Source organism: Trachypithecus francoisi, unplaced genomic scaffold (genome assembly GCF_009764315.1).
Source record: "Trachypithecus francoisi isolate TF-2019V2 unplaced genomic scaffold, Tfra_2.0 Lachesis_group5, whole genome shotgun sequence".
Taxonomy (NCBI): Eukaryota; Metazoa; Chordata; class Mammalia; order Primates; family Cercopithecidae; genus Trachypithecus; species Trachypithecus francoisi.
In genome coordinates, this window is record NW_022681470.1 from 145,452,332 (window position 1) to 145,465,242 (window position 12,911).

The 12,911-nt window shown below is 53.3% G+C and overlaps 1 protein-coding gene across 2 annotated transcripts; it reads left to right on the forward strand.

The window, feature by feature from the left end:
- Positions 1-1,210: 1,210 nt before the first annotated feature.
- On the forward strand, positions 1,211-12,442 carry TMIGD2 (transmembrane and immunoglobulin domain containing 2). 2 transcript variants are annotated; one of them, XM_033197749.1, is made up of 5 exons: positions 1,211-1,484; positions 6,418-6,777; positions 10,208-10,249; positions 10,343-10,453; positions 11,799-12,442. In XM_033197749.1, the coding sequence occupies exons 1-5, from the start codon at positions 1,439-1,441 to the stop codon at positions 12,065-12,067; spliced, it is 828 nt and encodes a 275-aa protein (XP_033053640.1). In that variant the 5' UTR covers positions 1,211-1,438; the 3' UTR covers positions 12,068-12,442. The 2 variants fall into 2 exon arrangements, with proteins under 2 accessions (XP_033053640.1, XP_033053641.1); XM_033197750.1 differs by having other exon boundaries at positions 10,343-10,441.
- The last annotated feature ends 469 nt before the right edge of the window (positions 12,443-12,911 follow it).

The following is a 12,911-nucleotide window of genomic DNA, read 5'->3' on the forward strand; positions in this document are numbered from 1 at the left end:
TATTTTTAGTAGAGATGGGGTTTCACCGTGTTAGCCAGGATGGTCTCGATCTCCTGACCTCGCGATCCACCTGCCTCGGGCTTCCAAAGTGCTGGAATTACAGGCGTGAGCCACCGCACCCAGCCTATTATTCTTTTTTTAGAGACAGGGACTCACTCTGTTGCACAGGCTGGAGTGCAGTGGCACAATCATGGCTTACTGCAGCCTCCAACTCCTGGGCTCAAGCAAGCCTCCTGCGTCAGCCTCCCAAGTAGCTGGGGCTATAGGCATACACCACCACCCTGGGCTGGTTTGTTTTTTTTTTTTTTTTTTTTTTTGAGACAGGGTCTCACTCTGTCGTTCAGGCTGGAGTGCAGTGGCAGGATCTCGGCTCCCTGTAATCTCCGTCTCCCCAGTTCAAGCAATTCTCCTGCCTCAACCCCACTGAGTAGCTGGGACTACAGACACCCACCACTAGGCCTAGCTAATTTTTGTATTTTTAGTAGAGACCGAGTTTTGCTATGTTGGCTAGGCTGGTCTCGAACTCCTGACCTCAGGTGATCCGCCTGCCTTGGCCTCCCAAAGTGCTGGGATTACAGGCCTGGGCCAGCATGCTCAGCCTGTATCTTTTTTTTTTTTTTTTTAATAGAGATGGGATCTCACTGTGTTACCTAGGATGATCTCAGACTCGGCTAAAGTGATCCTCCCACCTCAGCCTCACAAAGTACTGGGATTACAGGTGTGAGCCACAGCACCCAGCAAAAGAAAGACATTTTGGGAGCAAAATAATTGAGGCGGGAACCCTGTCATTTAACTCACTGCTCAGGCTTAGGCCGCCTGCCCCTCCCCCACGGAGCCACCTGCTCTCACACTGTGTCTTCCTGTACCCAAATGTGTTTATGTAGAGCCTTCCAGAAAGTTCACAGGGGTGCATTCCCCCAACTCACTTACGTACACTGCCTTTCTTTTCTTTTTTTGTGAGACAGAGTTTCGCTCCTGTCACCCAGGCTGGAGTGCAATGGCGTGATCTCAGCTCGCTGCAACCTCCACCTCCCGGGTTTAAGCCATTCTCCTGCCTCAGCCTCTCAGGTAGCTGGGATTACAGGCATCCGTCACCATGTCCAGCTATTTCTGTATTTTTAGTAGAGACGGGGTTTCATCATGTTGGCCAAGCTGGTCTCAAACTCCTGACCTCAGGTGATCCACCTGCCTTGGCCTCCCAAAATGCTGGGATTACAGACATGAGCCATGTCACCTGGTCTGTATACTGCCTTTCAGATAGGAAATGCATTGGGGAAACTGAGGCACGAGGTGGCAGGAAGTGGAGCCCCCAGCAGCCTGGAACACCGGACGTCTGCTGTCTGGCCCTGGGTGTCACATCTGTCTCTGCAGCGGGAGGCGGAGATTGTGGCAGGAAGTCTGTCAACTGGGAGGGGGAGAGGGGTCTGATGGGCCAGGAATGGGGTCCCCAGGTATGGTGCTGGGCCTCCTGGTGCAGTTCTGCGGTGAGTATCTGGGTCTCCCTCCCCTCCAAACCCACCTCTTGCTGTCATCCCCAGCTGCCTGCCCCCCAGCTCAGGACCCCTCTAAACTTAAGTCTCTCTACTCTGTCAGATAAGGCTCATCTCCCTCCGAGACTCAGAACATGATGGGGGCTGGAGGGTTAAGGAAGGATCGTCTGAGGGCCGCTAGGATACTATCTAAACCTTGCCCTACATACCAGCCTGGCCTGACCTCTCTCATCTCCACCCTCCGCGATGCCTTTGCTCCCTCCCCCTTGCTCCAGCCTGGAAGCTTTTCTTTCTCTGTTTCTCCAATGGGAAGGCTGGATCCAGCCCTTGAGGCTTTACACCTGCTGTTCCAGCTGCCTAATACCCTTCTCCAGATCTCATGTCTCTACCCTCCTCTGCAATTGCATCTCAAATGCTGGGAACTTCACATAACCTCGCCTTCTCCGGGAGTCTAACAGACACGTCAGACTTCTCACAGCTAAAAGCAAACTTTGTACTCCAGCAGCAGCTCCCTCTGTGTCTCACATTAAGGACAAAGGCTACTGCCCTTCACACATTTCCTCCGGTGAAAACCTCCATTCCTCTTTCCCTCTCTTCCAATTCCAGCCGCTTGCACTTTTTTTTGTTGTTTGTTTGTTTCGTATTTTTTTGGTTTGTTTGTTTTTTGAGGAGTCTTGCTCTGTCACCCAGGCTGGAGTGCAGTGACGCGATCTCGGTTCACTGCAACCTCCGCCCTCCAGGTTCAAGCGATTCTCTGGCCTTAGCCTCCCGAGTAGCTGGGATTACAGGCACAGGCCACCGCGCCTGGCTAATTTTTTTTGTATTTTTAGTAGAGACGGGGTTTCGCCATCTTGGCCAGGCTCGTCTAGAACTCCTGACCTCATAATCCACCCGCCTCGGCCTCCCAAAGTGCTGGGATTACAGGTGTGAGCCACCGCGCCCAGCCGTTTTTGTTTTTTAGAGATGGGTTTCACTATGTTGCCCAGGCTGGTCTTGAACTCCTGGCCTCTAGCGATCATCCAGTCTTGATCACCCAAAGTGCTGGGATAACAGGCATGAGCCACCACGCCCAACCAAGGTCTTTTTATTAAAACTTAAATTGGAGACTGAGGCAGGCAGATCACTTGAGTTCAGGAGTTCCAGACCAGCCTGGCCATGTTGGTGAAACCCCGTCTCTACTAAAAATACAAAAATTAGCCAGCATGGTAGCAAGTGCCTGTAGTCCCAGCTACTCAAAGGGCTGAGCCACAAGAATCACTTGAACCCAGGAGGCGGAGGTTGCAGTGAACCAAGATCATGTCACTGCACTCCAACCTGGGCAGCAGTGAGACCCCGTCTCAAAAAAATAAAAACAAAACAAACAAACAAACAAAAACTTAAATTGGACTATTTCTACCCTGCTTTCTGATTTTCCATCACACTTAGATTAAAACGTAAACTGCTTAATTTTCCTCACCTCTCCACACCACCCCAGGGCTCACAGGCCCTGCTCAACCCTTCCTCCTTCCCTCCTCCCTCTCTCCCCATCCTCACTCTGCTCCAGCCACACGGACCTCCTCGCTGTTCCTCCAACACGCCAGGCACAGTCCTGCCCCAGGGCTTTTGCACAGACTGTGCACTGTCTGGAATGCTCTTACCCTCCAATACCTTCCTTCTCACACTGGTTACCCCTTTCCATTAAGATCTCTGGTCAGGCTGGACACAGTGGCATGTGCATGTAATCCCAGCAATTTGGGAGGCTGAGGTGGGAGGATCACATGAACCCAGGAGTGGTTTGTTTTGTTTTTTTGTTTTGAGACAGAGTCTCGCTCTGTTGCCAGGCTGGAATGCAGTGGCACGACCTCAGCTCACTGCAACCTCCGCCTCCTGGGTTCAAGCGATTCTCCTGCCTCAGCCTCCCAAGTAGCTGGGACTACAGGTGTGTGCCACCACACCCGGCTAATTTTTGTATTTTTAGTAGAGACAGGGTTTCACCATGTTGAGAAAAATGATCTTGATCTACTGACCTTGGGATCCACCCGCCTTGGCCTCTCAAAGTGCTGGGATTGGAGACATCAGCCACCGCACCCGGCCTTGTTTTGTTTGAGACAGAGTCTCACTCTGTCACCCAGGCTGGAATGCACTGGCACGATCTCAGGTTACTGAAACCTCCACCTCCTGGGTTCAAGCGATTCTCCTGCCTCAGCCTCCTAAGTAGCTGGGATTACAGGCGCCCGCCACCATGCCCAGCTAATTTTTGTATTTTAAGTAGAGACAGGGTTTCACCATGTCGGCCAGGCTGGTCTTGAACTCCTGACCCCAGGTGATCCACCCACCTCAGCCTCCCAAAGTGCTGGGATTACAGGCATGAGCCACCTCACCCAGCCCATAAGCCCAGGAGGTTGATCCTGCAGTGAGCTATGATGGTGCCACTGCACTCCAGACTGGGCAACAGAATGAGATGGAGTCTTTTTCTCTTTGATATGGAGTCTCGCTCTGTTGCCCAGGCTAGAGTGCAGTGGCATGGTCTCAGCTCACTGCAACTTCTGCCTCTCAGATTCAAGGAATTCTCCTGCCTCAGCCTCCCATGTAGCTGGGATTCTAGGCGCCCGCCACCACACCGGCTAATTTTTGTATTTTTTTTTTTTTTTTGAGAGCGAGTCTCGCTCTGTCACCCAAGCTGGAGTGCACTGGCCAGATCTCAGCTCACTGCAAGCTCTGCCTCCCGGGTTTACGCCATTCTCCTGCCTCAGCCTCCCGAGTAGCTGGGACTACAGGCGCCCGCCACCTCGCCCGGCTAGTTTTTTTTTTGTATTTTTAGTAGAGACGGGGTTTCACAGTGTTAGCCAGGATGGTCTCGATCTCCTGACCTCGTGATCCGCCCGTCTCGGCCTCCCAAAGTGCTGGGATTACAGGCTTGAGCCACCGCGCCTGGCCTTTTTTTTTTTTTTTTGAGACAGAGTCTCGCTCTGTCGCCCGGGCTGGAGTGCAGTGGCCGGATCTCAGCTCACTGCAAGCTCCGCCTCCCGGGTTTACGCCATTCTCCTGCCTCAGCCTCCCGAGTAGCTGGGACTACAGGCGCCCGCCACCTCGCCCGGCTCGTTTTTTTGTATTTTTTAGTAGAGACGGGGGTTTCACTGTTAGCCGGGATGGTCTCGATCTCCTGACCTCGTGATCTGCCCGTCTCGGCCTCCCAAAGTGCTGGGATTACAGGCTTGAGCCACCGCGCCTGGCCAAATTTTTGTATTTTTAGTAGAGACGGGGTTTCACCATGTTGGCCAGACTGGTCTCGAACTCCTAACCTCAGGTGATCCACCAGCCTCGACTTCCCAAAGTGCAGGGATTACAGGCATGAGTCACAGCACCCAGCCCATGAGCCCAGGAGGTTGAGGCTGCAGTGAGCTTTAATGGTGCCATTGCACTCCAGACTGGGCAACAGAGTGAGATGGAGTCGTTTTTTTCTTACATATGGAGTCTCGCTCTGTTGCCCAGGCTAGAGTGCCGTGGCGTGGTCTTAAAAAAAAAAAAAAAGGTTGGTCACAGTGACTCACATCTACAATCCCAACACTTTGGGAGGTGTAGGTGGGAGGATCACTTGAGTCCAGGAGTTCAAGACCAGCCTGGGCAACATAGTGAGACCCCCCCAACCTCTACAAAACCAAAAAAATTAGCCAGGCATAGTGATACATGCCTGTAGTCCCAGCTACTTGGGAGGCTGAGGTAGGAGGATCACTTGAGCCCAGGAGTTCAGGGATGCCGTGAGCTGTGATGGTGCCACTGCACTCCAGCCTGGACCTTAGAGCCAGACCCCAACTCTAAAAAAATAAAAAAATAAAAAAGTCACCACCTCAAGGAGGCCTTCCTTGATTACTCTCAATGAATAGATGTTTTCTGACCTCACTGGTGTCTTCTGTGGCCACTGTCATTCCTTTCCCCCATTGCAGTTCTCATTTCATGACTTCCTGTGTCTCTCTTACCCTAGATTGTCAGCTTCTGAAGGTCAGGGATTTTCATCTGTTTTGGTCACCCCTATGTCTGTGTCCCCCACACCCAGCATAGGGCCTGGCACATGCTAGGCGGTATTTGTGTAGTGGAGTACTGGAGACTATCTCAGAATTCCACAAGCTCTGAGCGACTTATACCCATTTTACAGATGGGGTTGTTGAGCCTCAGCAAGTCATGACCTTCCAAAGGTCATACAGACAGTGAGGTTCTTTGGGTTTTTTTTTTTTTATGTTTAATTTTTTTTTTTTTGAGATGGAGTCTCACACTCTGTCCCCCAGGCTGGAGTGCAGTGGCACCTGATCTCAGCTCACTGCAACCTCCACCTCCTGGGTTCACGCCATTCCCCTGCCTCAGCCTCCTGAGTAGCTGGGACTATAGGCGTGTGCCACCACGCCCGGCTAATGTTTTGTATTTTTAGTAGAGATAGGGTTTCACCTTGTTAGCCAGGATAGTCTTGATCTCCTGACCTTGTAATCCGCCCGCCTCGGCCTCCCAAAGTGCTGGGATTACAGGCGTGAGCCACCGCATCCAGCCTTTATGTTTAATTTTTAGAGACAGGGTATTGCTTTGTCACCCAGGCTGGAGTGCAGTGGTGCGATCATCGCTCACCGCAGCCTCGAATGCCTGGGCTCAAGCGATCCCCTCACTTCAGTCTCTTAAATAGCTGGGAGCACAGGTGCACACCACCAAACCCAGCTACTTTTAAAATATTTATTGTAGAGATGAGGTCTTGCTATGTCCTCAGGCTAGTCTGGAACTTCTGGGCTCAAGCAATCCTTCCACCTCGGGCTTCCAAAGTGCTGGGACTACAGGCGTGAGCCATGGCACCCGGCTTAGGCAAGTGAGGTTTGGAACCCAGACTGCCGGCTCACTAGGGGAGTGAGTCACACAGCCTCACATGCACACCGTCAGAAAGGTTGCCTCTACCTCTTCTGTCTTCCAGCCCTGCAGGGAGCCTCCAGCCTGAGTGTGCAGCAGGGGCCCAACTTCCTGCAGGTGAGGCAGGGCAGTCAGGCCACCCTGGTCTGCCAGGTGGACCAGGCCCCGGCCTGGGAACGGCTCCGTGTTAGGTGGACCAAGGATGGGGCCATCCTGTGCCAACCATACATCACCAACGGCAGCCTCAGCCTGGGGGTCTGCGGGCCCCAGGGACAGCTCTCCTGGCAGGCACCCAGCCATCTCATCCTGAAGCTGGACCCTGTGAGCCTCAACCACAGCGGGGCGTACGTGTGCTGGGCGGCCACAGAGATTCCTGAGTTGGAGGAGGCTGAGGGCAACGTAACAAGGCTCTCAGTGGACCCAGGTACCGAAGCGAGCGGGGAGAGGGAGGGGCGGTGGGGAGGATCCTAAAATCTTAAGACTTTTGAGTCTCAAACTCCTAGAAATAAAAAGCTCTACATTCTTCATATCAAACTTTTTTTTTTTTTTTTTTTTTTTGAGGCAGAGTTTCACTCTTGTTGCCCAGGCTGGAGTGCAATGGCAGTGATCTCGGTTCATGGCAACCTCCACCTCCCGGGTCCCGGGACAAGCAGTTCTCCTACCTCAGCCTCCTGATTAGCTGGGATTACAGGCGCGTGCCACCACACCCAGCTAATTTTTGTATTTTTAGTAGAGACGGGGGTTTCACCATGTTGGCCAGGCTGGTCTCGAACTCCTGACCTTGTGATCCACCTGCCTCGGCCTCCCAAAGTGCTGGGATTACAGGCGTGAGCCACCACGCCCAGCCCATAATCCAAGAATTCTAGAATACAGAATTGAAAGTCATCAGCCAGGCATAGTGGTTGATGTGTCTAATCCCAGCATTTTGGGAGGCTAAGGTGAGAGGATCACTTGAGCCCAGGAGTTGGAGGCTGCAGTGAGCTATGAGTGCACCACTGCACTCCAGCCTGGGCGACAGAGCCAGACCCTGTCTCTGAATAAAATAAAGCCATCAGCTGGGCATGGTAGCTCATCCCTGTAATCCCAGCACTGTGGAAGGCCTAGGTGGGTGGATCACCTGAGGTCAGGGGTTCGAGACCAGCCTGGCCAACGTGATGAAAACCCCCTGTCTACTAAAAATACAAAAATTAGCTGGGCATGCTGGCGTCAGCCTGTAATTCCAGCTATTCAGGAGGCTGAGGCAGGAGAATCCAGGAGAGGGAGGTTGCAGTGAGCTCAGATCACACCCGCACCACTGCACTCCAGCCTGGGCTACAGAGCAAGACTCCGTCTCAAAATAAAAAAAATAAATTATAAAAGCCATAGACTCTCAAAGTTGGGAGAAACCCTCCAGATAGCTCTCCAGACCAGCAACGCCAGCCACCTCATTTTACAGAGGAGACAGGTGAAGCCAGAGAGGGCCAAGACATGTCTAGCGTTATGCACTAGGTAGGGGTGCACTGTGTGCACTGTCCCCTTTGCCATGTCCCCCACTTATGAACCCACCCTGGGCAGAATCGGGAAACCCAAGGTGATCCAGGCTTTGCCCCCTGCTCTGTGAGAGGTGCCTGTGGGCCCTGGGCCTCTGACCAGCCCTCTCTGGCAGAATGAAGCACCCAGCTCTCAGCCCCTCGAGATGCCCGTTCCTCTCCAGCTGGTAGGACCAGCCTGCTGGCAGGGACACGTGCCTGCCTCAAGGGAGGGGCGTGTTATGGTGTGTTACCCACCTCTCCCCACCCCTCCAATGTCAAAGGAGCCAATTAGCAATTAGAGAAGGCGGGGTGGTGGAGGCGCCAGGCTGTGCGTTGGCAGCTGCCAGAGAGCAGGGAATGGGCGCGGGTCCAGCCCCACACAGCTGGCTTCCCCCCCCCACCAACCCTGAACAGCAGCTTGGCAGCCTCCAGGGATCGCCTGCCAACCTCAGAGGCTGCAAGAGGAGGGGGTTGGGGTGCTGGACCTTATCTTAATTGTGGCATTCACAGCCTTTAGCTGGGATTCCTGTAAATTATACAAACCTGGATTCAAGCCTCTGTTTCATTTACTTGCTGTGTGACCTTCAGCAAGTGACTTGACCTCTCTGTGCCAGTTCCCTCGGCTGTCAAAATACAGTAAATAGTGTTTCCTCATCAGGTCGGGTGACTTTAGAGCAGTTATCGCTGAAGTGCTTGCTATAATCCAAGTGCAATGGCTCATGCCTGATATCTCAGCACTTTGGGAGGCCGAGGCGGGAGGATTACTTGAGGCCAGGAGTTCGAGACCAGCTTGGCCAACACGGCAAGACCCCATCTCTACAAAATATTCTAAAATTAGCCGAGCATGGTGGCACATACCCATAGTCCCAGCTACGTGAGAGGCTGAGGTGGGAGGATCACTTGAGCCCAGGAGTTGGAGGCTGCAGTAAGCTATGATCATGCCACTGCCCTCCAACCGGGGCGACACACAGCGACCCTGTCTCCAGAAAGACAAACAACAACAACAAAACAATGCTTAGCACAGGGCCTGAGACATAGTAAGTGCTCAAGGAAACTAAGTGTTAGGATCTCTGAGCTGAGGTGAGGCAGGGCTTTGTTCAAAGCTGGTCCCCGCTGCCGTCTGGGTAGGGGACCCTAGACAAGTGACTTAGGCTCTCTGAGCCTCGGTTTCCCAGTCTATAAAATGGGCATGGCATGGAGTAGAGGCTCAAACAAAAACAACAAAAACAATCAGCCGGGCGCGGTGGCTCAAGCCTGTAATCCCAGCACTTTGGGAGGCGGAGACGGGTGGATCACGAGGTCAGGAGATCGAGACCATCCTGGCTAATACGGTGAAACCCCGTCTCTACTAAAAATACAAAAACTAGCCGGGCGAGGTGGCGGGCGCCTGTAGTCCCCAGCTACTCGGGAGGCTGAGGCAGGAGAATGGCAGAAACCCGGGAGGCGGAGCTTGAGCTTGCAGTGAGCTGAGATCTGGCCACTGCACTCCAGTCCAGGCGACAGAGCGAGACTCCGCCTCAGAAAAAAAAAAAAAAACAATCAAACAGGATCCGGAGAGTGATAAATCCCAGGATAAAGATGGCGGAAGACGGAGTCTCACTCTGTCGTACAGGCTGGAGTGCAGTGGCACAATCCCATCTCACTGCAAGCTCTGCCTCCCAAGTTCACACCATTCTCCTGCCTCAACCTCCCGAGTAGCTGGGACTACAGGCACCCGCCACCACGCCTGGCTAATTTTTTTGTATTTTTAGTAGAGATGGGGTTTCACCGTGTTAGCCAGGATGGTCTTGATCTCCTGACCTCATAATCCACCCGCCTCTGCCTCTCAAAGTGCTGGGATTACAGATGTGAGCCACTACACCCGGCCTTCTTTTTTTTTTTTTTTTTTTTGTCTTTTTTGAGACGGAGTCTCACTCTGTCGCCCAGGCTGGAGTGCAGTGGCACGATCTCGGCTCACTGCAGCCTCCCCCTCCTGGATTCAAGCGATTCTCCTGTCTCGGCCTCCTGAGTAGCTGGGATTACAGACGTCCACCACCATGTCCAGCTAATTTTTATATTTTTTGTAGAGATGGGGTTTCCTCATGTTGGCCAGGCTGGTCTCGAACTCCTGACCTCAGGTGATCCTCCTGCCTCAGCCTCCCATAGTGCTCGGATTACAGCCCTGAGCCACCGCATTCTGTGAGTCTCATTTTTCAGAAGAGGAAACTGAGGTTCAGAGTGAACACCTGCCCAAAACCACAAAGCATGGCAGGAGGAGGAACACTTAGGTCCCCCCACATAAGCTCTGTTCTTGGAGGGTGGAGAAGCCTGGTACTCCCCATGACATAGATTTCTTCTCTGCAGATGACCCCACACAGAACAGAAATCCGACCCCAAGCTTCCCAGGTGAGCCCTGCCCTGTGTTCCTCCCCCAGCATCTTCCTCCCCCACCACCACCCCTTCCCCTCCTGCTTAGACCATCTCTTCACCCCGACACAGGACTCCTCTTCGTGCTGCTGGGGGCGGGAAGTGTGGGTGTGGCGCTCATGCTGGGCGCCTGGTTCAGGGGCCGCCGCTGCTGCCAGCAAAGGGATTCAGGTAACAGCCCAGGTAAGGGAGGGTGGGGCGGAGGAGGTGGGAACTGCAGCTGCTTGACAAAGACCCATTGCATCTGTGCTCACACCTAGGGGAAGGAGGGAGGAGGGATGGAGGAGAAGCCTGGCTCCTATATCTTATACTCACGTTTTTCAGAAATAGAGACAAAGCCCCTAGCCTGGGCAACCTAGCAAGATCCCATCTCTACAAAAAAATTAAAAATTGCTGGGCGTGGTGGCTCATGCCTGTAATCCCAGCACTTTGGGACGCCGAGGTGGGTGGATCACCTGAGGTCAGCCTGGACAACATGGTGAAACCTTGTCTCTACTAAAAATACAAAAAATTAGCCAGGCATGGTGGCGGACGTCTGTAATACCAGCTACTTGGGAGACTGAGGCTGGGGAATCGCTTGAACCCAGGAGGCAGAGGTTGCATTGAGCCAAGATCGCGCCACAGCACTCTAGCCTGGGTGACAGAGCAAGACTCGGTCTCAAAAAAAAAAAAAGATAAAAAAATTAAAAATTAGGCTGTGCATGGTGTCTCATGCCTGTCATCCCAGCACTTTGGAAGGTCGAGGCAGGTTGGGAGTCTGAGACCAGCCTGGGCAACATGGTAAAACCCAGTATCTACTAAAAATACAAAAATTAGCCAGGCGTGGTGGCCTGTGCCTGTAGTCCCAGCTGCTCGGGAGGTTGAGGCAGGAGAGTCACTGGAACCCAGAAAGCGGACATTGCCATGAGCCAAGACTGCCTCATTGCACTCCAGCCTAGGCGACACAGCAAGCTCCATCTCAACAACAACAAAAAAATTAGCCAGGCTTGGTGGCACACGCCTGTGGTCCTAGCTGCTCAGGAGGCTGAGGTGTGAGGATTGCTTGAACCTGGGAGGTAGAGGCTGCAGTGAGCTATAGTTTCCCCACTGCACTCCAGCCTGGGTGACAGAGACAGATCCTGTCTCAAAAAACAAACAAACAAAAGTTTGAAGAAAAAAAAAAAAAAAAACGGCCGGACGCAGTGGGATGCCAAGGTGGGCGGATCATGAAGTCAGGAGATCAAGACCATCCTGGCTAACACGGTGAAACCCCATCTCTACTAAAAATACAGAAAATTAGCCGGGCATGGTGGCGGGCGCCTGCGGTCCCAGCTACTCAGGAGGCTGAAGCATGAGAATGACGTGAACCCGGGAGGCGGAGCTTGCAGTGAGCCGAGATGGCGCCACTGCACTCCAGCCTGGGCAACAGAGCAAGACTCCGTCTCACACACACACAAAGAAAAGAGAGACAAATCCTCCAGAGGTTAGCCGGAGAGGGCTGGGCTGTCTTTACTGACTGTTCCCTCTTGATCTGTGTTATCCATCCTAGGAAATGCATTCTACAGCAATGTCCTATACCGGCCTCGGGGGCCTCCAAAGAAGACTGAGGACCGCTCTGGAGAGGGGAAGGACCAGAGAGGCCAGAGCATTTATTCAACCTCGTTCCCGCAGCTGGCCACCTGCCAGCCGCACCTGGCTCCCAGACCTTGCCCCAGTCCCAGGCCCGGCCACCCCATTTCTATGGTCAGGGTCTTTCCCAGCCCAGGCCCCACCCAGCAGCCGAGGCCAAGAGGGTTCCCCAAAGTGGGAGAGGAGTAAGAGATCCCAGGCGACCTCGACGGGACCCCATCCATAGGTACACACAAAAAAGGGGGATCGAGGCCAGGCACGGTGGCTCACGCCTGTAATCCCAGCAGTTTGGGAAGCTGAGGCGGGTGGAACAGTTGAGGTCAGGGGTTTGAGACCAGCCTGGCTTTAACCTGGGAGGCGGAGGTTGCAGTGAGCCGAGATTGCGCCACTGCACTCCAGCTTGGGCCACAGAGTGAGACTCCATCTCAAAAAAAAAAAAAAAAAAAAAAGAAGCAGGAGGATTGGGAGCCCAACAGCCCCATCCTGAGACCCCGTCCTCATTTCTATGATGATGGATCTCGCTCCCACTTTTCCCCCAAGAACGCTTAATAAAGGCTTGTGAAGGAAAAGCAAAGCTGGTGTGTGTGGCGATTTGGGACTGCTAAAAAGATCTGAAGAAATCAGGTGCGGCGGCTCACGCCTGGAATCCCAACGCTTTGGGGGACCGAGGCGGGCGGATCACCTGAGGTCAGGAGTTCGAGACCAACCTGGCCCACATGGTGAAGCCCCGTCTCTACTAAAAATACAAAAGTTAGCCAGGCGTGGTGGTGCAGCTGATGTCTGTGGTCTCAGCTATTTGGGAGGCTGAGTGGGGAGGATCACTTGAGCCTCAAGAGGTTTAGGTTGCAGTGAGCTATAATTATGTGACTGCCCTCCAGCCTGGGTGGTAGAGTCCCTGTCACATACATGCACCAAAAAGATTTAAGGGGTCATGTGGGGGTCCCAGAGCTCCCAGGGGTGGCTGGAGAGGCCCACTGTGGCCAAGGAACTTGGTGACAACTCAAAGCCCCCCTCCCACCTTATACTTGTAGGG

Coding starts and splice junctions, on each gene's coding strand:
- TMIGD2 (XM_033197749.1), top strand. CDS start 1,439: ATGGGGTCCCCAGGTATGGTGCTGGGCCTCCTGGTGCAGTTCTGCG. Junction 1,485..6,417: donor CCTCCTGGTGCAGTTCTGCG/GTGAGTATCTGG, acceptor TCTGTCTTCCAG/CCCTGCAGGGAGCCTCCAGC. Junction 6,778..10,207: donor AAGGCTCTCAGTGGACCCAG/GTACCGAAGCGA, acceptor TCTTCTCTGCAG/ATGACCCCACACAGAACAGA.